This window comes from Rattus norvegicus, chromosome 1 (genome assembly GCF_036323735.1).
Source record: "Rattus norvegicus strain BN/NHsdMcwi chromosome 1, GRCr8, whole genome shotgun sequence".
In the NCBI taxonomy this organism is placed as follows: Eukaryota; Metazoa; Chordata; class Mammalia; order Rodentia; family Muridae; genus Rattus; species Rattus norvegicus.
Genome location: NC_086019.1, coordinates 174,297,401 through 174,322,897, shown reverse-complemented (window position 1 = coordinate 174,322,897; position 25,497 = coordinate 174,297,401). Strand labels below are relative to the sequence as shown.

Sequence of the window (25,497 nt, the reverse complement as noted above, 5' to 3'; positions counted from 1 at the left end):
TGGATCTCAGGATGACCTATGAAAGACCCAAGGCTGAATCTCCTACTCCAGAGACCAGGGTGCATTCATTTTTATCACTTAATTGTCCCTGAGTGGCATCAAAAGCTGGAATCAAATTATGTCTCATCATGAAACACACCACTCTGTTGTCTAGAGGGGCCCATTTCCTTCTCATTTCTCAGATGTGTGGGACAAGAGTTGGGCACCTGGTAAATATCACTTCCACACACATCACCTACCTCATCTGCGATTATATCTCAGTGCTAAGTACTCAGTACACACACACACACACACACACACACACACACACACACAGAGAGAGAGAGAGAGAGAGAATAGATGCTTCCATAAGACAACAGATGAGTGAATGCTCTAAGCAGAGGTCATCTCCCTGTGGTGATCTCAAGAGTCAGCTGTGTGTATGGTTAAGAGCAAGGACTCTAGCCAGATGACCTGGCTTTGAATTCTGTTCCACTGCCTATTTATATGGCCTTGGGCAGATGATGAGACTTTCTGTGGCCTTTTATTCCCTGTAAAAGAGGAGGAATGAAAATCACACTGCCATGAGATCCATGATTACTCAGGCAGCACATGAGAGTTGTTCAGACTCCTCCCTAGCTCAGCATAGTCCTTCGTAGGTGTTATCTGTCAGCATCCCTGTCTTCTTCATCATCCTGACATCAGATACAGAGAGTCAGCCCAGTGGGGAAAAGGAACGTCAGGTTTCATACAGACACTGACTCCTTTTATTTGACATTTTCCAAACACCATGGTGGAGCTGGTACTCTCCCAAGTTCCTACCTGGGACAGGGAGACAGAAACCATATTTACATGTGAGGCTGGCTCAGGAGGGGGAGAAGTCATCTCCTCTCTCAATGCTACTTCTCAGTGACTGTGCGCGTCCTGGATTCTACCCGTCAGCCTGTGCCCTCACCAGCTCCTCACACAGTGTATTAAAAGACTAGGCCATTGTGTCTTCTAGAACTGAAGTCAGCACATGGAGGAAATGGGAGGTAATATACTTGGGCAGCAGAACCAGGCCACTGAACTGCTTTGGGAGAGAAAAGTATATCCCAACCTAATTCTAAGCCTACATTCCACTTGCCCAAGATACTGCCAAGATCTGGGATTGACTCAGAGGCCAGCTGAAGAGGGACTCAGCAAAAGTTAGAACAGGAAAAGCAAACCTCTTAGCTCAAAGAACATGATGCTGGTGCGAGCCAATCCACCTGTCTCCAGGATTTCGGGTCTGAGCCTGGGCTAAGGATAGATAGGCCTGAAAAATCAACCTCACACCAACCCACCTTAGAGGGCAGGGTACTGCCAGCCTCTTCAGAGCAAGCCAAGTCTTTCCAAGTTGAAACCGGGACAGGTTGATTCACCCAACCTGCAGTCAACACTATCCCGGAGGTGGTGGCGATGATGGAGTCTGAGCAGGCAGAGGCTCTGTCAGCCTGGCTCAGAGGCTCCACCTCCGCGACCAGCATTGACTCTTTGTATCCAGGAGAAGCACCTCTTCCCAGAGGGTTCTGGCTCAGCCCACAGCTGCTCAGGACCATGCCGGGCCTACTGCTGTCAGCTTTACTCAGTAACTTTCCCGATTTCTCACAAGCTTCCAGCCACATATAGTTTGGGGACACTCCAGTTAGACAACATCTACTACGGGGCCTCTCAATCTTGCATCACAGGCCTCTGCCAGCCTAGACCAGCCATTAGCAGATCTGCTCTCAAAGCAGCTGCAGGAAGTTCAAGGGCGGAACCAACCTACTAGAGCACAAGGCTGTACTCCTCCCAGTGACAGCAGAGGTAAGAAAGGGGGCTTCAAACGGACTCGTTATCCCGTCCATACCTCTGCCTCCACGTAGAAGTTCACCCCAGCCCAACACATCCTACGAGGCTCCGACACCTAGAAACTTGTCCAGGAGCTCAAAAGCCAGCACGCCCAGGTTCCTTTAATTTCCCTAAATCTTGAGAATCTCCTCTAAGCCAGGAACCAGAGATGCTGCAGGCTGACCAGAGGCCTCTGGAGCCCAGGCCACCGCTGGGTAGGTAAAGGCATCACGGGACCGGGAACAGGATCTAGGGGTGCGAGCTGCGGAGGTTCGGGTCTCTGAGCACAGAGGGGACTGGACGCAGGGCGCCGGCCCAAGGTCAGCGGTGCAGCATGGTGCGCACTCACCAGGTTCGGAGGGCAGGGCCATGGGTGGGGGGGCGGCTGCCGGGCTGGAGCGCAGGTGCGGCGCCGGGCAGGGCGCACTGGGCAGCGGCAGCAGCGCACTGGCGCCTGCGCGGCCCGGTACCCGAAGCTGGACCGGACCAGGCCGCTCTCGCAGCCCGTGCCCGCCCCGCAGGAGCCCGCGGATGGTGGGGACCGAGCTGAGCGCTGTGCGGCAGGGCCGAGTGGCCGGGCAGAGAGCCTGCGCAGCGGAATCGCGCACTACCTGGAAGACCCGCAGTTACCCGAGGCGCTGGGCCGAGCTGCCAGCAGGAAACCTAAGCACCCGGGCGCGGTGGCCTCCCTGTCCTCGGCCGGAAGCGAGCCCGGCTCCAACCCGGCTCCGCGGGGCCGCGACACAGTCTGGGGTCAGATGCCAGCAGGGGTACCCGCTCTGAGCCTCCTTACCAGCAACCCAGCTGCAAAGCCGCCGCGCCCCAAGGTGTTTGCTCACCTCCTCCTCCCCTTCCCACCAGTACTTTCCCCAAAACGAGATTCTAGAGGCTTGATCCCCTCCAGGACACTTACTCTTGGTAGCTAAACCGACCAGCAAGCGTTGGTGTTCTCCAGGTGTTGAACTGGTCCCTTGAATCACCTTCCCGCCCCTCCCAACACACACGGGCGCGCGCATGTACACACACACACACACACACACACACACACACACACACACACACACACACACACACACACTCCCTTGTTCACCAGTCTTCTGCGGTCTGGTTTCTATGCCAGCCCCTCAAAGTCCGGAATGACCTCTGAGTTGCCAAGGCCAGCGAGAGCTTTCTGTGCACCCTTGCTCACCTCTTCCCAGCACTGCAGCTGACCACGCCTTCCTTCCTGGAACACAGCTCCCAAAGTTAGCACCGGGGTGCCTGCCATGGCGTGTTTCCACAAACTTGGGTGACCGGTTTCTTAGCTTCTATGGCCTGGGTTTCCATTATGCTGCTCCTGCTCCTAGGAGTCTCAGGATGCCAGCTCCCTGGGTCATTTCTGGAGCTAACTCAGAGAAGCCAGGCCATCCAGGTGGTTTTAATAGCCTCCTGCCTGCTGGTAGCTATTAAACTCCGTCTAAGGCCCAGAATACTCTAGAGCAGCAGGTGCATCTCAACCAGAGTCCTAGGCCCAACTCCTAAATTGCCTGCCTGTGTTTCTACCAGTCTTGACCAGTGACCTCACCCATGCGCCCGCACTTTAAGCCAGGTCCATGGAGCCACCTTTGACTTGTGTATCTTTCACGGAGTTATTGCTACTATGCGTCATCACTCACTTCACAACTGTTCCATTTAAGCGCCAACTTTTATTCTTCTACTTCGTAGCCTGGCACTTGCAATCTACATATTTATAAATGATACACACATGACTGCTAATCTATATTACACAGCACACTTAAAATGCTGAAAATGTGATAAAGATGAACCAATAATTTAAAAAAATAAAATAAGGGGCTGGGGATTTAGCTCAGTGGTAGAGTGCTTACCTAGGAAGCACAAGGCCCTGGGTTCGGTCCCCAGCTCCGAAAAAAAAGAACCAAAAAATAAAAAAAAATAAAAAAATAAGACAGGATCTCACTATGCAGTCCTGGCTGACCTGGAATTTGCGATATAGACCTTCCTTCTACCTCCAGAGTGCTGGATTAAAGACATATGCCATCAACCCAGAAAATTGTTTTCTTTTTAATGAACAGTATGCTGCATCTTTTTTCTTTTTGCTTTAAAGTTGCCCATGATCTGCTTGGTGAAAGAAATGTGATTGCACTCATTTGCTGGGCCAGGCTTGGTGGTGCATGCCTTTAATCCCAGAATTCAGGAGGCAGAGGTACGCAGCTAGCTTTGAGTTCAAGGCCAGCCTGGTCTACAAAGCAAGTTCAGGACAGCCAGGGCTCTGTTACAGAGAAACCCTGTCTCAGAAAAACAAATACAAACAAAACAAAACAAAAAGCTAGCTAGTTTGCAGAACCTTAGTTTTTTGGGTTTTTTTAAGATTTATTTATTTTATGTGCATGTATGTTTTGCTCCTGTGTATGTCTGTGCATACCTGTGTGTCTGGTGCATGAGGAGGTCAAAAGAGGGCATCGAATCCCCTGCAGCTGGAATTATGGGTGTTCTAAGCCACTGTGCAGGTGCTGGGAATAGAACTTGGATCTTCTGTAAGAACAAGTGCTCTTGACTGCAGAGCCATCTCTCCAGGACCCTGGCTGTTATTTGTTTCCTAAGAAGATAGATATACAAAGATAAACAGAATTCTGTCTTTGCACTTATTAAATTATAATTCTGCTCAAATAGCATCTCCCAATTTTGTAAATGTGAAGAGCCACAGGAAAATGATTTTGTCCATGAAATCAATGTTCTGAGTATCAACTATTCTTGCAACTATTTTTAATATATAGGATATTTTAAAAATTGAGATAGTGGGGGTTGGGGATTTGGCTCAGTGGTGGAGCGCTTACCTAGGAAGCGCAGGGTCCTGGGTTCGGTCCCCAGCCCCGGGGAAAAAAAAAAAAAGAAAAAAAAAAGAAAAAAAAAAGAAAAATTGAGATAGTGAATCTATAAGATTATTAAAAAAAAAAAAAAGAGGAGTCCAGGAGAGGATCCAGCATTGATAGTGTAGCAGAAATCAGAGACCTTGCACCAGACCAATGTTTCATTGCAATGAAGATTTGCAAGTAAAGATGGGTGGGCAAAAGGGTATAGTGTGGTACCCACTGTGGCACATCACAGCTTCCACAGTGAGATGTTTTCTTTTTGTTTGGTTGGTTTGGTTTGTATTCTTTGAGGGGAGTGCAAGGGCAGAGGGCAGATATGGAGGGATGGGGAAATGAGTGGGGTCAGGGTGCATGGTGTGAAATCCACAAAGAATTGATAAAAGCTTTGTGCTTTTTAAAAGTATGCTTTTGGAGCACACTTTCCGCCAGCTCCAGCTTCAGTGAGGACTGTGTCTCAAAAACGAAGGTGGGAACAATTGAGCAAGACACCAGACAACCTCTGGCTTTGACACATACATGCAGATTGTGACAAAGAGGGGGAGTTGACACATTTCATTTTGCCTTTGTACTCACATAACAGGACCCGTCCAAATGCTACTTTCTAAAGTAACCCCTGTCATACGGTTCATTTATTATAACATCTCCTTTAAAAAATACCCCCTTTACTTGAAAGATGATGATGGGTGTGTGTGTGTGTGTGTGTGTGTGTGTGTGTGTGTGTGTGTCCCTTCTGCATAACACACCTGTAACAGTCATTGTCAGCAGAGGTCAGCAAATTTAGGATCGTTTCCCCTTTGTGTTAACAAGACACATCTCTAAATTCCATAGCTACCAAGTTCTTGGCCCCGAGATGGTCAGTGAACTTCTGAGCAATAGCCAAGACTTCCCGTGTTCCCTCAGCTATAAAGTGCTGTGAAGCTCCCACCATGTTTTAAGGGTGTTTCTTAATCATGTTACTGACATGCTGTGTCATCGTTCATGTCCCATGTCCCCCCCCCCTTCCACTTTATTGTGGCAGAGAAGGGTGAGTGATGGATCCCAAGAACCCAGACAGGGTTGTACTGGTAGCCCTCACCATGGGCTAAGTTGTCCATTGTTGTGAACACATCCTTATTATAGTAGAGAGGACTTCGCAAATGTTAGCGTCAGGAAGCTTGGCATCTTCTGGGCAATCAGGATCTCTCGACAATTGTGCACTGCCCTGGAGTTGCCCTAGAAGGGCCCTTCCGACAGAAAGGCACGGAAGGAACAGGAGCTCAGGATTCCTTGACTCTCACATCTGAACTATTCCCCATGATAGATTCGTGGAATGGAGGTGTCACTCCCTTTAGTTTTATCCCCATGGATGACCCTACCAGGCTCCAGTGGATATCCTCAACCCAATGGGCATGCAGATGCCCTTGTAAACTAAATGCAGCACAGAACAAAATCAAGTCATGAATCTGAAAAATAGGGAGTAGGATCAGGGAGGGTGATAAGGGTGGGGTCAACAGGGAAAAAAAGGGTAGTGTGCTCCTTAGTTTTTGTCAACCTGACAGAAACTTAGAAAGAGGAACTTATTATTCCTCCATAAGATTGGCCTGTAAGAGGCTGCCCCACATGTGGCCCATACATATACAGCCACCAAACTAGATAAGATGGATGAAGCAAAGAAGTACAGGCTGACAGGAACCAGGTGTAGATCTCTCCTGAGAGACACAGCCAGAATATAGCAAATACATAGGCGAATGCCAGCAGCAAACCACTGAACTGAGAACGGGACCCCCATTGAAGGACTCAGAGAAAGGACTGAAAGAGCTTGAAGGGGCTCGAGACCCCATATGAACAACAATGCCAAGCAACCAGAGCTTCCAGGGACTAAGCCACTACCTAAAGACTATACATGGACTGACCCTGGACTCTGACCTCATAAGTAGCAATGAATATCCTAGTAAGAGCACCAGTGGAAGGGGAAGCCCTGGGTCCTGCTAAGACTGAACCCCCAGTGAACGTGATTGTTGGGGGGAAGGCAGTAATGGGGGGAGGGTGGGAGGGGAACAATCATGTAGAAGGGGAGGGGGAGGGGTTAGGGGGATGTTGGCCTGGAAACCGGAAAAGGTAATAACAATTAGAATGTAAATAAATACCCAATTTAATAAAGATGGAGAAAAAAAAAGATTGGCCTGTGAACAAGTCTAGGGCTCATTTTCTTCTTGATTAATGATTGATGGGTGAGCCTTACCCACTATGGGTGGTGCCACCCCTGGGCTGGTCATCCTGGGTGCTCTAAGAAACCAGGCTGAGCAACTCATAAGAAGTAATCTGATAAGCAGCATTCCCTGTAGCCTGTACACTCAGCTCCTGCCCTGCCCTGACCTGACCAGATGATGAACTACACAATGTTAACCCTTTCCTACCTAAGCTGCTTTTGGACCTGGCTTTTTACCATCCCAACAGAAACCCTAACTAAAACACATGGCGAAAAACAACATGAAATATGTTAGCAACTTACACCTGAGCCTACACCCAGCCTGCACAACATATCATCATGTATTCCAAATTTCTTTATTTGAGTTTTCCACTGTGTTTTTCATGTGTGTTTCTTTCTTTCTTTCTTTTTTTTTTTTTTTTTTGAGGACCGAACCCAGTGCCTTGTGCTTGCTAGGCAAGCGCTCTACCACTGAGCTAAATCCCCAACCCCTTCATGTGTGTTTCAATATAATGCCCTTTATATGCAACTGTCTTCTCTCTGGGCCAATGCAGTCACTTTAGCCATGGCAAACAGAGTGGCTGTTTTCTCGAACAAAGTCACCTGACATCTTGCCCTCTATTCTTAAGTAAGAGCCTCAAAGAAGGTTCCCATGGCCAAGGACAGGGCACCATGGTAGAATGTGTGTCTAATCTACACAAGGCCTGAATCCCGGGGGCTGGGGAGGTAGAGGGAGAAGGAAGAACACGCCAGGCATCTGCTAGGAACTTCTTAGCTCGGTCATTTTTCTGAGTCTGCTGTTTGCATTATTATCTGTCTCGAGGCCTTTGCAGGGACGTTTTCAAACCACTCACCCTTTTATGAGAACAGCTTCAGCAGAATCCACTGCCTGGGAAAGTCATTTGGAAGACCTCCTCCTATACTGAATAGCATCTGGACAGGGCTCCCAAGCTCTCTTCCCTTCCTGCCTATGTACAGTGGGCACCAGACTGTGGGCTGAATAGGAATGCCTATGTGGGTCTACTTAGTAAATTGGCATGAGAAATTTACAGACAATAAATATGTACATAGTTCCCATTTTCCCTCTATTTTGGTGGATTGTTCTGCAGACCCCATTTTAAAGACCACTGACTTACTCTTCCCCTTTCTTTCATTGTCTCAGTGAACACTACCTGGACAGTCTCTGCCAATATAGCCACCTCCCCCAGACACCTGTCCCCCTACCTGCCCCAGCAGCAGCCCAAGGGAAGACACCCTGCCGCCCTGGCTCCTCTCCTCCAATGAACTGCTCACTCACTGACCCCTTTTGACATCTTAAAGGGCACATGAAGCCAGAGACATGAACCTCCAACAGAAGGAGCTTCTGATACAGCTTGCTGAAGCCATTTTAGATGCTAAGAGCTACTCACTTAACCACACCCCTCTGGACAGTCGCCATGCCAAAAACCGTACAGATTCAGGATGGGTGTGGCACTTTCCACATACCTAGTTTCTCTGCTTCCTCTCACAGGAAGCAGACTCCTGTGCCAGGAGGCAAACCGCACACCCAGAGCCCAAAGGAGGCTGCAGGGAAAGGGCTCTGCTCTTTAAATGTACCTGGCCAGTTTCTGTCAGTTCTCAGCCAGGACAGCCTGGGGCTGGTTCTAATTGGAATGAATGGCTTGAAATCATGGCATATGGTCTGACAATGGGGAAGAGACAGGACCACAGAAATACACAGTGTTTGAAGGGAAAAGCGCCCGGGGCAGTGGTGTTGGCTCCTGCCATAGAAGGACATCACAGCTCACCCAGATGCTGTGGTGTGGCAAGGCGCAAGCTTTTCTCCACACCCACACACTTCAGCTGTAGACTGATTCCTTCTGAGGACTTCAACTGCATGGAGAAAAGCTGGCATCTGACTGGCAGAGGGCAGAACAATCCCCTCACTCTATAAAGAGCCAGTTCCTGCTTTGTGAGATGGGGTCTATCAAGAGGACAGAAAATCTAAGCACTTTAGACAGTAGTGTGGAGAGCCCGACCTGGTCGCAAAGCACCAATTCTTGGGGTTTTGACAGGGAATGGAGAGGGGTTCACTGGTATCACATGAGACCAGGACTGAGAGAAGAAGAGGACTCTGTTTGGTCTCTTGGGGATGAAGATATTTGAGCTTAGGTCCCTCATTTCTCTCCAGATTGTACTGACTGACGGAGGTTAGTGGCTGGGGATTTGAACTCACAGCCTGTGCTTCTCCTTGATCTGAGAGCATAGTTGGTGATGATGCTCTTTGGAAAATGTGCCTAACAATCATGGCTTCTTCCATTAAATGGCATCTTATTGAATTGGGGGCCCTTTCCCCTTCCAAGAATGGCCTGTTATCACTGAGTTCCTCGAAGACTCAATCCAGAATCAAACTAGGTGACACAAAGAATTGGATTCTGGCAAGTTGGTTGGCTTTTCATAGACAGGAAACACAACCTCAAACATCCCTGCTTATTTAGCCCTTTCTCAAAACTGCCCTGAATCATCAGTCCTCAGTCTTCATCATCTCTTGCCTTGTGGTTGAAAAGCTGGGATTCTAATTCTAATGTGGTTCCTTATAATGTTTGGAAACAGGGAGAGGGAGGTGTACAGAATTCAAACAAGGCTAAGACCTTTGCTTAGAGATGTGCTCGCCATGTTGATCAGGCTAGACACCACAGCACACCACACATAGACATATTTCTATTAGGCCATACCCATCCCCCGCATTCCTCCTAACACTCCCAACCCTGGGCCATCCTCTTTCCTATGCTACTTGGCTGGGAACTGTGTATCCAGCCATTCAGCAAATAACTAGACGAAGGCTGAGTGGAAACAGAGGTGTGTCAGTGTCCTGTCATTCGGCATTTGCATCTCATTTGTGTGCCAGGCTCCAGAAGGCTCTCAGTCCCCCTTGTACCGTCAACACCCAAGACACCCATAACACTGAGCTTTCTACCAAGGACATCTGGACAAGCATGTGACTCAAGCTCCTGAACCTTCGGGAATGAGGGTATAGCCTGAGGAAATAGAACACCTGTGGGAAGAACAGTCAGCTAAAGAATTTGATGTGGCCAGACAGTGGCACATGCTTTCTACCCAGCACTCAAGAGGCAGAGGCAAGTGTGTCTCTGAGTTCGAAGCCAGCCTATTCTATAGAGTGAGTTCCAGGACAGCCAGGCCTATTACACAGAGAAATTCTGTCTCAAAAACAAACAAATGAATGAACAAACAAACAGAATTTGATGTGGTTGGGAATAGGGCAGAAAGATTTTAAGAGCCAGAACCAGGGTCCTCTGTACATGACAGGATCCTTGTGACTTACACACTCAGTGCAGCTGTGGTCACCTGCATATGACCCAGCCTGCCAACACTTCAGCATGAAGGAGGGAGGGGCTCACTAGCTCTGACCCCTTCCTTAGCTGCTATTGAAAGCTGAAGGCTGCAGGGGGAGAGCCAGTCTTCTTTAAGACTGTGGACCCTAGATGGTTGGCTGTGCACAAGTAGACGGCTCCAAACCCAGCACAAACTGAACCCAATAGTTATTTTAATAGGGGAGGGGCATGAGTGGGAGAGTTGGAGACAGATCTAGAAGGAGTTGGGTGGAAGAGTGGGGGTGAACAGGACCAAAATACATTGTATGTGTGTATGAAATTCCCAAATGACTAATAAAGTATTCTACAGGTTAAAAAAGGAATTTGAAGTGAAAAGGGCTAAAGATGTTGGTAGAGTGCCTGTTAGCATGCACATGGCCCTGAGTTTGACCCAGTGTTGATTAACCCAGGTGCAGGGTCACATTCTTCTAATCCCCCCGTTTGAGAGGTGCTGCCGAGTTACATGTGTAAAATGGTTAAAAATGGCAAACTTACCTTAGATATGCTTTTATATAATAAAAAATTATGAAAGAAAATTAGCTTCACATCCTTTTATGACTCATGTGTCATTCTGTCTGAAAAAAAAAACAAAAAACAAAAACACAAATACAAAGAACATAAAAGCCAAAAGCTTGAAAAGAAACTCCAATGTTACTTCAGAATTCCACTACTTCTTTGAATTGTTAAGCATGTACGGGGAAGATGGCTGCTTCCCATAACCCTTCAGGGCAGGGATGCAAGGCTGGCAGAGTCACAGTCTGAACAGGCCAGGCCAGGGAAGAGGAAGGCAGAGTCAGGGAAAGAGCACACATCAAGAATGAAGACCCAAGTGTCTCTGTGACACAGGCTTGGATCCTCAGACCCCAGAGGGTACTGGAAAAACCCTAACAGCTCACGGTAAACAACAGGGTCCATAACTCCCGCTTCTCTAACAGATGGGTCCTTTGGACAGAGAAGTAAATACATGAGGATTCATTGGCATCTGTCACCTGTCAACTGCTCCCAAAAGAGGAGCCCAACCTCAACCATTTGCAAATTTCCTGTCCCCCTTAAACTGCAGATAATTCTTGCTCAACCCTGCTCAAGTCCCCCTCACCTCTGACAAAATAAAAAGCCTGCCTGCCTTCCTGCCTTTCTTCCTTCTTTCTTTCCTTCCTTCCTTCCTTCTTTCTTTCCTTCCTTCCTTCCTTCCTTCCTTCCTTCTTTCTTTCCTTCCTTCCTTCCTTCCTTCCTTCTTTTCTTTCTTTCTTTTTCTTGAGACAAGGTCTTTATTGGTAGCCCTGGCTGTCCTGGATCTCTACGTAGACCAAGCTGGCCTTGAACTCAGAGATCCACCTGCTTCTGCCTCCAGAGTATTAAAGGACTGCGCCACCATGCCCAACTCACGTCCTTTCTAAATAAATGCAGTGTGTCAACAATTTAGTATTTCACAATAAGCTTTGGCAGCTAGCTTCAGTTGTTAGTAACAGACCTGCAATAATGGCCTAAACAAGAAAAGAAAAGCTTCTTTTATTAGTTAAGAGTTGAAACTGCCTACCACTCCACAAACCCCCAGGCTTCTTCTAGCCCATTGCTCTGCTCAACCGCATAGCAAACAGAAGTTTTTCTTCTGGAAATGTCAACAGGGGAACCTTTAGCCATTGCAGCTGTGTTCCATGGAGCAAGAAGAAAGGAGGGGTAGAGATTTGGAGGCAGATAGCATGGACCGTGTGTGTGTGTGTGTGTGTGTGTGTGTGTGTGTGTGTGTGTGTGTGAATAGAAGCTGGTGCCAATGCCTGATCCCTTCCTCACTGTCTCTCCACCTATTTTTGTTGTTGTTGTTTTGTTTTGTTTTGTTTTGTTTTGTTTTGTTTTGTTTTGTTTTGTTTTGTGAGACTCCCAGAGCTCACCAATTTGACTGGACTGGCTTGACAGAAACTCCAAGGATTCTCCTGTCTCCAAATCCCCAGTTAACAGGAACATAGTGAGTTCTGTGTTTGGCTTTTCACATATGCCCTGGCAGATCAAACTCACACCCATATGCTTGAATGGACAGTGCTTTACTGATGGAGCAGTGTCCCCAGCTCCAGACCAAATGTCACTACTCACTACTCTGTGAACCAGTGGCATTTGTGTTTCTTTTCTCATGAATAACTCCACCAAGGCATTTTCCTTCCCAAATATGACTGCCATTGAGTTCCAAGGCTCGTTCGGTTGCATCAGGCCTGGAGTCTCACACTGAAGAAGGCAGAGACGGAGATCAACCCAGTGCAGTTTAGCTGTCTTCGGACCTCCCAGCTCCTCCCAGCAGACCTGAGTGCCATCATGTCTGCAGAGTTGCAGAAGCCACCATAAGATCCAAAGTCAAGTGAAACCATTTGGCAGCTTCAAGGACATCAAAGGGAGCTGAGTGTCTCTCTCATGGTTCGAAGGCAAGATCTGAATTGATCAAAGCCCTCTCTACACTTCCTCATGAAGCTCTGAGGTATGGAGGGACCATAGTGGCATCACCATTCCCTTCCACTATGGCTATGGTAGAAGGATTCGAGTCCCACAGTCCTTGCTATCAGACACTATGCTTCATCCCCTCTTACTGAGGAGGCCCGTCTAACCCAACACTTGGAAAGGTCCTCAAACACATGATCATCTGGGAGACATTTACAGAGCACTCAGCTCGTGTCTGCCACTAGAACCTAAAGGAGCAAGGGAGAGTGTGTAGACCTCGCCTTCGTAATGGTTTTCAGCTAATGATTGAGACACGTCATTCATAAACAGTCACTCCAAACCATGACAGGGAGAGAGCCATGAACAAACATACAAGAGCATAGCCTCAGGCAGGAGAAGTTCACACGCAAGGGCCCTGAGACAAGGCATGCACACATCACGAAGTCGAATTTCCTTTCTCTCAGGTGTTTGTGATGATTGGACATTCTGTTGTGCCCCCGATGTCGGAGCTGGGTTTTGATGCGTGTGGATTTCTTGCTTTGTTAAGAGGAAGTACTACAGAGCCTGGGTAAGCAAGCCCTCATTTAGTGCTCCAAGGCAGCGCCGTTCCGAAATCAATGTTTCCATACCCTGTCACCCCTCCAGCATTCATTAGATCTCTCACAAACCTGTTTTTAAATTCCTCTTGCCCACTCTCCCCAGGGCCCCTGGTATTTTCTGCGTGTTTCCAGCTCCTTCTGACCAAAGCATTCCTTCCATGTTCGCAGTCACTGAAGTCAGTGTGGGAAGCCCTCAGGCCCAGAGCTGTTTGTACACACTTCAGTGCTTCCATTGTGGTAACAGAGATGTCCACTTATAAAAGTGCTCCCGGGTCAGATACACCCCTGCTACAATTGCCTGTGTTCTCCCCGAACCTGACTTCTGTTAGCCCTTCTCCAGAGAGTAAATGCCATAGATCTAGCTGGGGTGACTGGCCCAGGGCTGTGACCTTTCTGTAGCAGCCTGTCTGTTAATACTACCACTGTATCTGTGACGGTTCATTCTCTCAACTTGACTGGGTCAATAAGCTGGGTCTCTGAGGATGTTTCCAGGAATATTAACTGAAAGGGCAAGAGTGTAGCCAGCCCCATTCCCAGGGTTGGAGCCCATGAATAAGAAGAGAACAGAGCATTAGCTGAGTACAAGCAACCCCCGTTTTACTTCCAGGCTCCCAAAGCCATGAGTAAGCAGCCTCCCACTACGGTGGACAGGAGCTGGTCCCACTGCCATGCCTTCTCGTCCATGACCCGTAAGTCAAAATAGCCTTTCCTTCCTCACATTGCAACCTTGTAGCTGAACCCACCCGCCCCCCTCATTTCCTCACCCTCCTTGCTGAGGACCTCAGAACAGTTCTAAAGGTCACCACCTTTGCCCTCTGACCTCCCTTGCCCTTTTCAGACCAGGTGAATGATACCCAGTCAGGCTGAGCATTGATGTGGCAGACAGTTCCTACAGCAGCCCAGTGCGAAGGCCTTTGACCTCCTGGCCCAGTTCAGTGTAAGTTAGCCCAGCTTGAGGCTTACACAGCTGTTTCCAATCTAGTTCCCAGAGTCTTTCATAGGGGTGGGGAGGGGAGCAAGAACCCTTCCCCCAGTGCTTCCCGGTCTTCTGTGGTCACTCTTACAAGGAATACACAGTAGCATGGCCATGTGCTCCCATAGAACTTTCCATGAACTGCCTCAGTTTCGTCACATACCATTACAGCTGCCTCCCCTGAGACTGAACTGAAACAAGTAATACCTGCAATCTACGGTCTTCAAGGGGCCCCGAAAGCAGTGGTCCTCAACCTTCCTAATGCCTCGACCCTTTAATATAGCTCCCCGTGCTCTGGTGAGCACCCCCGCCATAATGTTATTTTCGTTGCTACTTTATAACTGTAATTTTGCTACTGCTCTGAACTGTAATGTATAACACACCCGTGTTCCCCAATGGTCTTCGGAAGTAGCAGCCCACAGGTTGAGAACCACTGTCCTAGAGCCTTTTGCATGTAGGCTGTAGCCTGCTCCACGCAGCTGGTACAGACACACCCCAGTGCACCTGGACCTACAACCTGTGGTTACCAGGCTCTCCCAGCAGGATCGTGACCCTAACACAAGGGATAGCATTGTCCAAGTAGTCACCTCACAGAAACAGTAATGTCCTCCTTTCTGACCAGTTGTCAGGAGCTGAAATTGCACCACCCAATTTTCCAGTGAGTCATTTCGTCTTACTTAGGGTTGCTATTGCTATGATGAAACACCATGGGGGGGGGAGGGGAAGGGTTTATTACTTGGGTTACACTTCTACATCACCGCTCATGATCGGAATCAGGACAGGAACTCAAACAGGGCAGAAACCCGGAGGCAGGAGTTGATGCAGAGGCCATGGAGGGGTGCTGAGTACTGGCTTGCTCCCCATGGCCTGCTTCACCTGCTCTCTCATGGAACCCAGGACCACCAGCCCAGGGGTGGCACCTGGCCCACCACGGCTGGACCCTCCCCAGTCAACCACCAATTAAGAAAATGCCCTACAGGTTTGCCTACAACCCTGCCGTAAGGCGGCATTTTCCCAATCGAGACTCTTCTGTGTTACTCTAGCTTGTGCCAAGTTGACAGAAAAATAGGCGGCACATCATTCTTAAACCCTTTAGGACTGACCTAAATTGTGGGTTCTTTTTAACTCTTTATTAATGCTTTATGAATTTCTTTTTTTTTTTTTTGGTTCTTTTTTTCGGAGCTGGGGACCGAACCCAGGGCCTTGCGCTTCCTAGGTAAGCGCTCTACCACTGAGCTAAATCCCCAGCCCCGCTTTATGAATTTCTATTCCACTCATTTCCCTGCCCCTTTGTATCTGCCCTCCTTGCAACCTCCCCCGCAACATAAAATAAAATAAAATAAGATGGAAAAAAAAATCTTGTCCTGGAAGCTGTAATGTGCCACAGTGTGACCCACAGTATACCTTCTTGTCCACACATCTTTTATTTTCATTAATTTATTTATTCACTTTACATCCCAATCGATGCCCCCTCTCCTCCCGGTTCCCCCACCACAGAGTCCTTTCCCCTGCATTCCCTGCCCTTCTCCTCTGAGAGGGTGGAGGAGCAGAGGGCTGCCCCCAAAGCTGTTGACCACACATCTTTACTTCACGTGTTCAGTTTGAGTCATTACTCTGTTTCGAAGCTTCTGGCTTCTGCTACATTGTCAGCACTCGATCCTCACAGGAACTTCTCTAGGATTGTTGTTGTTGCCCATGGAGATCCTGCTGCTTTGGTTCTGTAGGGCCTGCTCCTTCTCAGATTCCAGCAGTTCATACATAAGGTAGGTGTAGGTATGGGCTAATTCAGAGCCCTGGATCTGGGCCTGGAAGATAGCTGAGTTTGTCAGCTGGCCAGCTCCTGTACCCGCAGGGCGAGCTCTCCAGCACTGCCCTGGTTAGCTCGCCTAAGTCAAAGCCGGCAAGGGGCAGGGCCAGCTCTCCTACCTTCATATCCTCTGGGCCAGCTCACTAGTGCCTTCTCCACCAGGCCAGTTCTGCTGTGCTGACCAGATGGCATGCAAAGACCGTTTGCCCAAGTGCTGCAGCCAGTGAGGGGCCGGGCCAGCTCCTCAGCTCTCGTGACCTCAGGGGCAGCTCGCCCACTGCCAAGGGAGGGAATCTCTTCCTTGCTCATGCTACCCCACAGTAGATGAGGGGTGACTCTCCATCTCTAATGACCTCAGGGCCAGCTCCCTTGCACCCTTGCCACTAGACTCAGCTTTACTGTGCTATAGGTAGTGAAGGGCAAGAGAAGGGACCTTAAGTTGTGTTTTTAAAAATGGAAAACAAGTGAATTATCTTTTTAAAACATGCTTTGGGGCATGGTGACACATACCTTTAATCTTAGCACTTGGGAGGCAGAAGCAGATGGATCTCTGAATTTAAGACCAGCCTGCGGGCTGGGGATTTAGCTCAGTGGTAGAGCGCTTACCTAGGAAGCACAAGGCCCTGGGTTCAGTCCCCAGCTCCGAAAAAAAGAACCAAAAAAAAAAAAAAGACCAGCCTGGGCTACAGAGTGAGTTCTAGGCCAGCCAGAGTGACATAATGGTAGTAGAAAATTTGAGCTTTGATCAAACCTTTTCTTTAAGGAAGAGATAGCATGCCAAAGCTGGGGAGCTGTGAGTGTCCTGGGATAGGAGAGAGAGAGAAAGGAGCAGGAACACGGTCCCTTCCAACATTCAGCAGCAGGACAGAGCCAACCCTGAGACACTGAAAATTCCCTGTGGCATGAAAAGAAGGCAGACCAGGCCAGGTATGTGCCAAAGACATCAAAGGGAAGAATGAGGATCAGATGTGGAAAAAAATAGACAACCAAAGAAAAAGTTAATGCAGCCTAAATGATATTTTAGAAAGCTTAATACAATTGATAAAGTCCTAGCAGGATATATTAAGGAGAAGCAGGAACCATAAAGACCTAAGGGAGATCTGAAATTAATTTATTTATGAATTTTAAAGTTTATTAGAAGATGGAACAAGGGGCGGGAAAGGTGGATGAACACTGAAGAGCTGCCACTATTTCTGCAGAGGCCTAGCATTCAGTCAGCTCTCAGCATCTGTGCTGGGTGCCTCACAAAGGCTGGCGATTCTACCTCCAGGGAATCCAAAATTCTCTCTTGGCTTTAGCAGCTACTGCATTCTGGTGAACACACACACACACACACACACACACACACACACACCACACTCATACACACACATGCACACATACACACTCATACACACATACCCCACACACTCATACACACACACACATGTGCTCATACACACACATGCACACACCACACACTCATACACACACACACTCATACACACACACACACACACACACACACACACACACACTCACATAATAAAAAAGAGTCTTAAAAAGAAGATACTAGAGCTCTCTGCTCCCAAACCCCGTGGGAGAGAGACCTCACCGCCTGATCAGGTGGGCACTCCTGAGGCTGCAGAGCGGAGGAGACCACCAACACTGCCCACCCCTGCCCACATCCCTGGCCCAAGAGGCAACTGTATAAGGCCTCTGGGTTCCCGTAGGGGAGGGCCCAGGAGCGGCAGGATCCCTGCACCTGAGACACCGCCGGAATCTGAAGGAAACAGACCGGATAAACAGTTCTCTGCACCCAAATCCCGTGGGAGGGAGAGCTAAACCTTCAGAGAGGCAGACACGCCTGGGAAACCAGAAGAGACTGCACTCTGTGCACATCCAGACGCCAGAGGAAAACACCAAACGCCATCTGGAACCCTGGTGCACGGAGGCTCCCGGAAAGAGCGGCGCAGATCTTCCCAGTTGCTGCCGCCGCGGAGAGGACTTGGGCAGTACCCCACGAGCAAACTTGAGCCTTGGAACCACAGGTAGGACCAACTTTTCCCCTGCAAGAAACCTGCCTGGTGAACTCAAGACACAGGCCCACAGGAACAGCTGAAGACCTGTAGAGAGGAAAAACTACACGCCCGAAAGCAGAACACTCTGTCCCCATAACTGGCTGAAAGAAAACAGGAAAACAGGTCTACAGCACTCCTGACACACAGGCTTATAGGACAGTCTAGCCACGGTCAGAAATAGCAGAACAAAGTAACACTAGAGATAATCTGATGGCGAGAGGCAAGCGCAGGAACCCAAGCAACAGAAACCAAGACTACATGGCATCATCGGAGCCCAATTCTCCCACCAAAGCAAACACGGAATATCCAAACACACCAGAAAAGCAAGATCTAGTTTCAAAATCATATTTGATCATGATGCTGGAGGACTTCAAGAAAGACATAAAGAACTCCCTTAGAGAACAAGTAGAAGCCTACGGAGAGGAATCGCAAAAATCCCTGAAAGAATTCCAGGAAAACACAATCAAACAGTTGAAGGAATTAAAAATGGAAATAGAAGCAATCAAGAAAGAACACATGGAAACAACCCTGGACATAGAAAATCAAAAGAAAAGACAAGGAGCTGTAGATACAAGCTTCACCAACAGAATACAAGAGATGGAAGAGAGAATCTCGGGAGCAGAAGATTCCATAGAAATCATTGACTCAACTGTCAAAGATAATGTAAAGCGGAAAAAGCTACTGGTCCAAAACATACAGGAAATCCAGGACTCAATGAGAAGATCAAACCTAAGGATAATAGGTATAGAAGAGAGTGAAGACTCCCGGCTCAAAGGACCAGTAAATATCTTCAACAAAATCATAGAAGAAAACTTCCCTAACCTAAAAAAAGAGATACCCATAGGCATACAAGAAGCCTACAGAACTCCAAATAGATTGGACAAGAAAAGAAACACCTCCCGTCACATAATTGTCAAAACACCAAACGCACAAAATAAAGAAAGAATATTAAAAGCAGTAAGGGAAAAATGTCAAGTAACATATAAAGGCAGACCTATCAGAATCACACCAGACTTTTCGCCAGAAACTATGAAGGCCAGAAGATCCTGGACAGATGTCATACAGACCTTAAGAGAACACAAATGCCAGCCCAGGTTACTGTATCCTGCAAAACTCTCAATTAACATAGATGGAGAAACCAAGATATTCCATGACAAAACCAAATTTACACAATATCTTTCTACAAATCCAGCACTACAAAGGATAATAAAGGGTAAAGCCCAACATAAGGAGGCAAGCTATACCCTAGAAGAAGCAAGAAACTAATCGTCTTGGCAACAAAACAAAGAGAATGAAAGCACACAAACATAACCTCACATCCAAATATGAATATAACAGGAAGCAATAATCACTATTCCTTAATATCTCTCAACATCAATGGCCTCAACTCCCCAATAAAAAGACATAGATTAACAAACTGGATACGCAATGAGGACCCTGCATTCTGCTGCCTACAGGAAACACACCTCAGAGACAAAGACAGACACTACCTCAGAGTGAAAGGCTGGAAAACAACTTTCCAAGCAAATGGTCAGAAGAAGCAAGCTGGAGTAGCCATTCTAATATCAAATAAAATCAATTTTCAATTAAAAGTCATCAAAAAAGATAAGGAAGGACACTTCATATTCATCAAAGGAAAAATCCACCAAGATGAACTCTCAATCCTCATCTTCGATTGGTTTATATACAAGTGTGCAATTTCTAGGTTTGAAAGTAAAATGATGCTATCTGGTGCTGGATAGAGGAGCCTTATTTTTTATTATGGCAGCTTGCTATTTTTGTAACATGGTGATTTGGTTGAACACAATAAAATACAGTAGTAACTGATCTCCCCCTCTTCCTGGATGAGTGAGGAGATGATTAAATGTTGATGTCAGCATCCATGAGCATATTCAGATGAGCTTCTGCTTCTGTTGAAAAGGATGCTGTGTTTGATTGTGGTCCGAAGCTTTGAAGCACTACTTGGCATCTCCTTCCTTGGAGGTCTCACTGTTTTAACATAACAGATTTGATAGCTTGTTGGTAAGGTGAGGTCCAGCTTGTCTCCACTAGGTCATCTTCATGTGAATCCGGTGGTTATACGGTTTTGTTCTAGGGATATTTCATTTTTTTAATAACGGTTTTAGCTGACATTCATGGAGAGAATGAATCCTTAGAAGTGTGCCACTAGTGAAAGGAAATCCTGTCTAGAGTATGTTTCTTTACAAAGCTGTGTCACACCATCCTTTGGGCCCTCTGCTGGAAAAGTAGAATCAAGTCTCAAATAATGCCTTTTAAATTGTATCCTCTAGTATTATAGATGTAGGACAGTACTGTATCATACCTCTGTGGATGTAAAATAGCTTGTACCTGCTTTATGATACGTAGTAGTGACCGTGCTTTATCAGAGCTGTTTTTAATGATGTTGCTCAGAATGTTTTCTTTCCAGATGATGATTGAGAAGCTAATTTAAAAAAAAAATGGTGCCAGGTACCACAAGAGTAACAGAACTGTGCTGTTTTCTCGGGTTTTGTTTTTTTACTTTTTTTTTTTTTAATGGAGTGTGCTGGATGTCTCTACAGTTTTGTTCAGATGACTGCAAAACCTGGAAAAGCTGTTGCTGCTGTTGATGCATAACACACTGCTATTATTGGTCTTTTTATATAAATATAAATATATATATACAGATATATAATTTGAATTTTTTGAAACTTTACCTGTGCTGTCAACTTTGGAAAAAAGTATCCCCGTTTACTGTGTTGAGTTGGCACTGTACAGAAATTAACAGCCATATTGGTCTAGAAATGTTGAACTTAAGTTTTTTCCACTTGTACAGGGGTAACACACTGTATTAAATATGTAAGGTCTTATATACGTGGGTTTGATTACAAAAACTAATAAAGTATTCTCTAAATTTAAAAAAAAAAAGAAGTTACTACAGTCTAGGCAGTGTGCAAGCATAACTCAGTAGAGTGCTTACCTGAGATGCACAAAGCCCTGTGTTCTATTCCCAGAACAACGTAACATTGGGTGTAGTGGTGCATACCTGTAATCTCAGCACTGGGGAGGTGGTGGGAAGACTTGTCCAAGGTCATCCTCAGATACATAGTAAGTCTGAGCCTGGTATACATACGTGATAATCTATCTGAAAATGAAATGGCAGGCTAACCATCATCAGACACTCATGGCAACATATAAACAACAGCTAGGAACTGATGTAAACACTTAGAAAGGGAAGCCTGGGGTGTCCATGGAGCCTCTGGCCTGTAACAATTCTAAGGTGCCTATGATAGACATTGTAACCATTGTCTGCTGCAATCCTGCCCCACCCCCAACCCCTTCTGAACAGCTTCCTTCTGGACCTTCCTTCCCTTGTTCCTGTGAAAAATGGAAACAGGGAAGAACACTGGGCTCTGGGAAGTGGGGGTGGGGTGGACAATACTGTTTCCTCTAGGAACTTCCGAGGTGTTTGTATCTAGTGGGCTCCATTCATCAATGACTGTACTCAACCCACTTGGGGGAGATAGAGGTCTCCCGTGTGCTGTCCTTTGCCCTCTTGCCTGCAGCCTCTTGTCCTTCCCAGTGGCAGCAGCTGACAGCTGGAGCACACTACGTCATGTATTTTTTCATGATGCATTTTAATCACCTGAAGCTCTTCCTGTGGCACTTTCATGCCAAGCCTTTATACTTCCTGCGTCCTCCTGTCTAGGACCTAGAAGCAGCCACCTCTTTCCATTTTGATGACTTCAACATTCTGGGTTTTTTCCATTTCGTTTAAATTACAATACTTGCAAAATGTGTTTACTGTATCCTAACTACTGCTCTTTTGCTGGTATCTCTTTCTTACCAGAATATTCTATAGTATGTGCATAGCATGTTTTACGGTGTATGTGGAGTATATGTGTGCAAATGTGTGGGGGATGGGTATGTGTGCATAAGTGTGCCCATGCTTGTCTGTGGAGGCCAGAGATTGGTGACAGGTGTCTCACCTATCACTCTCTTCCCCATCTTTTGAGACAGTCTCCCACTGAACTCAGAACTCGTGTGTGTGTGTGTGTGTATGTGTGTGTGTCTGTCTGTCTGTCTGTCTGTCTGTCTGTCCATCCTTCCATCTGTCCGTCCATCCAAGTACCTACAAAGGCTAGAAGAGGGTGTTGGATACTCTGGAGTTACAGGTGGGTGTGAACAGCCTGCTGTTGGTGCTGGGAACTGAACTCTGGTCCTCTGACAGAGCAATGAGCACTCTTAACTGCAGAACCATCTGCTCCAGCTCCCGATTTTATTTGTTGCAGAATGTTTCCACCAACCCCCAAGAAGCCCCGTTCTAGACATGTCTGATCCGTGCATTTGCTTGCCATTTGGCTTCTTGTGTCTGGTTTCTCTCACTTAATGTCCAAGTCCATCCATGGGACAGTCTGGAGCCAAATGGCATCATTTTAAAATCACACCAAATTTGCTTTACTTGTCTTTACTTAAAAGATGGATATGCAGGCTGCTTGAGAAAAAAAGCCATCATTTTATCCAAAGCCATGGAGATTTATGCGTGCTCCCTTCTGGAAACCCCGTCATTTAAGTTCTTACATTAGGGCCTTTGACAACTTTAAGCTCATATGAAGACTTCTGCCCACATGCCTTTGTGTGGGAGTTTTACTGTGGACGTGTGTTGCATTGCTGTTACACAGGTGCTTGGGAGAAAAATTGATAACCAATACAGCAATTCTTTGTTTAGCATTTTAAGAAATGTTCAAACCGTCTTCTAAAGTGGCCATATTATTTGATATTCCCGCCAATAATGCATGGGACTCCAATCTCTCCGTATCCTCAGAGTCTTCGTCATTGTCTTTACTTGACTGTATCGATGTTAGTGGGTAGGAAGCAGAAGTGGCAGCTCATCCTGGGTCTGATTGGCATCCCACTGATGATCGACAGAGAACGCATCTTTTTGTGTGCTTATCATTTAACTCTACACCTTATTTCAAGAAATACCTGTCAAAACATTAGCCCACTTAAAAAATTACGTTATGTCTTTTTATTGTTGGTTTATGATGGTTTTTTTTTTTTTGGTTCTTTTTTTTCGGAGCTGGGGACCGAACCCAGGGCCTAGCGCTTCCTAGGCAAGCGCTCTACCACTGAGCTAAATCCCCAACCCCTATGATGGTTTTTATATATTCTGGATACTTGGCCTGTAACAGACATCATTTGTACATCAGACTTACAAGTGTTTTCTCTTGTTCTGTATGTTTCTTTTCACTTGTCTCTTGGTGTTTTTATGGAACTCTGAACTTTAAGAAAGTCTGTCTTTTCTCTTTTTAAAAGAGAAAGCATTATAGAGGTAGAGAGGTGGCTCAGCAGTTAAGGGCACTTGCTGCTCTTACAGAGGGACCCAGGTTTGGTTTCCAGCACCCAGATGGTGTCTTACACTCATTGTAACTCCAGTTCTAGAGGATCTGATGCCCTCTTCTGGTCTCTGTGGGCACAGCATGTACATGGTGCACATACATATATATACATATATGCAGTCAAAACATGCATATACTGAAATAAAGCAAATAAATCTTAAAAGAAACTGTGATCTCAGTCAAGGCTATGAGGATTCCCTCCTGTTTTTAACTAACAGTATTACTATTGTAGCTCTGACAGTTAGGTCTTCAATAAAATTTAAGGCAATTTTTGTATGTGATAAGACAGTCCAGCTTTATTCTTTTGCACTGTTATTCAGTTTTTCTTTCCCCATTTATTAAAGAGTCTATGCGTCCTTCACAGAATGCTGTTGGCATCCTTGTAGAAAATCAATTAAGTATAATACGAACATGTGTTTACCACCAGATCCTGTTCTGTCCACTGACTTTATCTACCCTCACGCCAGCACAGCACTCTCTTGGTCATCACTGTCAGAGAGTGTGAGCATTGTCAGAGAGTGTGAGCATTGTCAGAGAGTGTGAGCATTGTCAGAGAGTGTGAGCCTTCCAGACTTGTTCTTTCTCAAGATGTCTCTGGTTATCCTGAATCTTCTATAGTTCCAGATAGATTTTATTATAAGCTTGTCAAATCTGTAAAAATCCAGCTGGGATCTCGACAGAGGCTGGGCTGAACAGTCTGGGGAGTACAGCCATCTTGGCAGTATTAAGCTTTGGAACCCATGAATACAGAACGTCTTTCTGTCTGTTGAGGTCTTCTCTGATTTCAAGGATGGCCTGCTGATCTCCTTCTGTTAAACTTATCCCTAGATAGTTTATTCTTTCTGCTGCCACTTTTGCACGTATTGAGAGTTTTGTTTTTATCTTGTCTGTTCTGAACAATGTCTCAGGTGCACATGTGAGGAGTCCTTATTCTGCCGCAGGAGGTTAGAGCACTCTCTTGCTATTAAGCCTTATTTATTTATGTATTCATTCATTCATTCATTCATTCATTCATTCAAGTTCATTGTTGTTCTGTGCCTGTCCCTGTTGATCTGTCCAGTTGCCCTATGCATCACTTAAACTGGGGTGTTGAATTCTTTAAATATTGTTGTATAACTGTTTCATTTGTTTCTGGTTTTGCTTCATGCATTTCAGGTTATGTTATCGAATGCACATATGACCAAGGTTTTACATATTTTTGATGCATTGACTATTTTATGATTATAAAAATGCTTATCTTTGCCTCTAATAAACAACTTTTGCCTGGAAACGTCTTTGGTCTGGTATTGCCACCTTTAATGTTACTGTTTGCATGGTGTATCTTCTTCCATTTGTGGTGCTTTAGATGAGAATGTCCCCATAGGCTCCTAGGTTTGAATGTTTGGTTCCTAGTTGGTGGAACTGTTTGGGGGGGATTAGGAGGCGTGGTCTTGTTGAGGAAGTGTATAACTGGGGGTGGGCTTTGAGGTTTCAAAAGCCTTTGCCAGGCCCAGGCTCAGTCTTTCTTTCTCAGTGTCTCTCCCTCTCCCTTTATCTATCCTCCCCACAGCCCTGCCTCCCGCTTGAAGATCAGAGGTAATCTCTCAGCTACTGGGTCAGCTTCGTGCCTGCCTGCCACCATGCTCCCCACCATGACGGCAATGGACTCAGCCTCTGAAACTGTAAACAAGCCCACAAATAAATGCTTAAATAATTCCTTTTATGTTACCTTGGTCATGGTGTTTCGTTACAGCAATATGATAAAAACTAAGACACTGTTCTTTTATTTTCAGTATTTCTTTTTAAGGAAGCTTTTTGTTATTGTTTTAATTTTTATTATATTGTTTGGTTGTTTTGGTTTCGTGTGTGTGTGTGTGTGTGTGTGTGTGTGTGTGTGTGTGTGTGTGTGTCTGCACTCATGCCACAGCATGCATATGAAGGTCAAAGACCAATTCGCACCAATTGGTTCTCTCCTCCACCATGTCTGTCCTAGGGATCAAATTCAGGTTGTCAGCCTT

General features: G+C 46.4%; 1 protein-coding gene and 2 long non-coding RNA genes across 8 annotated transcripts in view; 1 reads left to right on the top strand and 2 right to left on the bottom strand.

Annotated features, from left to right (window-relative positions):
• Ampd3 (adenosine monophosphate deaminase 3) overlaps positions 1–3,372 on the bottom strand; it is a 45,080-nt gene extending 41,708 nt beyond the window's left edge. Inside the window, exon 1 of one of the 5 annotated variants that reach the window (XM_006230014.5) lies at positions 3,020–3,372. Coding sequence is in view for 3 of the 5 variants with exons in the window: in XM_063281242.1 (XP_063137312.1) it covers positions 2,744–2,846 (103 nt within the window). In the remaining 2 variants the exon portion in view is untranslated. The other 4 variants (XM_063281242.1, NM_031544.2, XM_006230011.4 and 1 more) reach the window with 4 other exon arrangements.
• LOC103691204 (uncharacterized) lies at positions 1,671–19,194 on the top strand. Of its 2 annotated transcripts, none has more exons than XR_005494633.2 (5): positions 1,671–1,806; positions 13,148–13,251; positions 13,890–13,971; positions 14,121–14,219; positions 14,678–19,194. It is a non-coding gene; the product is annotated as an uncharacterized LOC103691204 (long non-coding RNA). The 2 variants fall into 2 exon arrangements; XR_005494632.2 differs by lacking the exon at positions 1,671–1,806 and adding an exon at positions 1,836–2,045.
• Positions 19,195–19,509: 315 nt separating this feature from the next.
• The window catches only part of LOC108349612 (uncharacterized), a 40,355-nt gene continuing 34,367 nt past the window's right edge, over positions 19,510–25,497 (bottom strand). The window contains exon 4 of the long non-coding RNA XR_001835928.3: positions 19,510–21,246. This is a non-coding gene — a long non-coding RNA (uncharacterized LOC108349612). The remainder of the gene's footprint in view (positions 21,247–25,497) is intronic.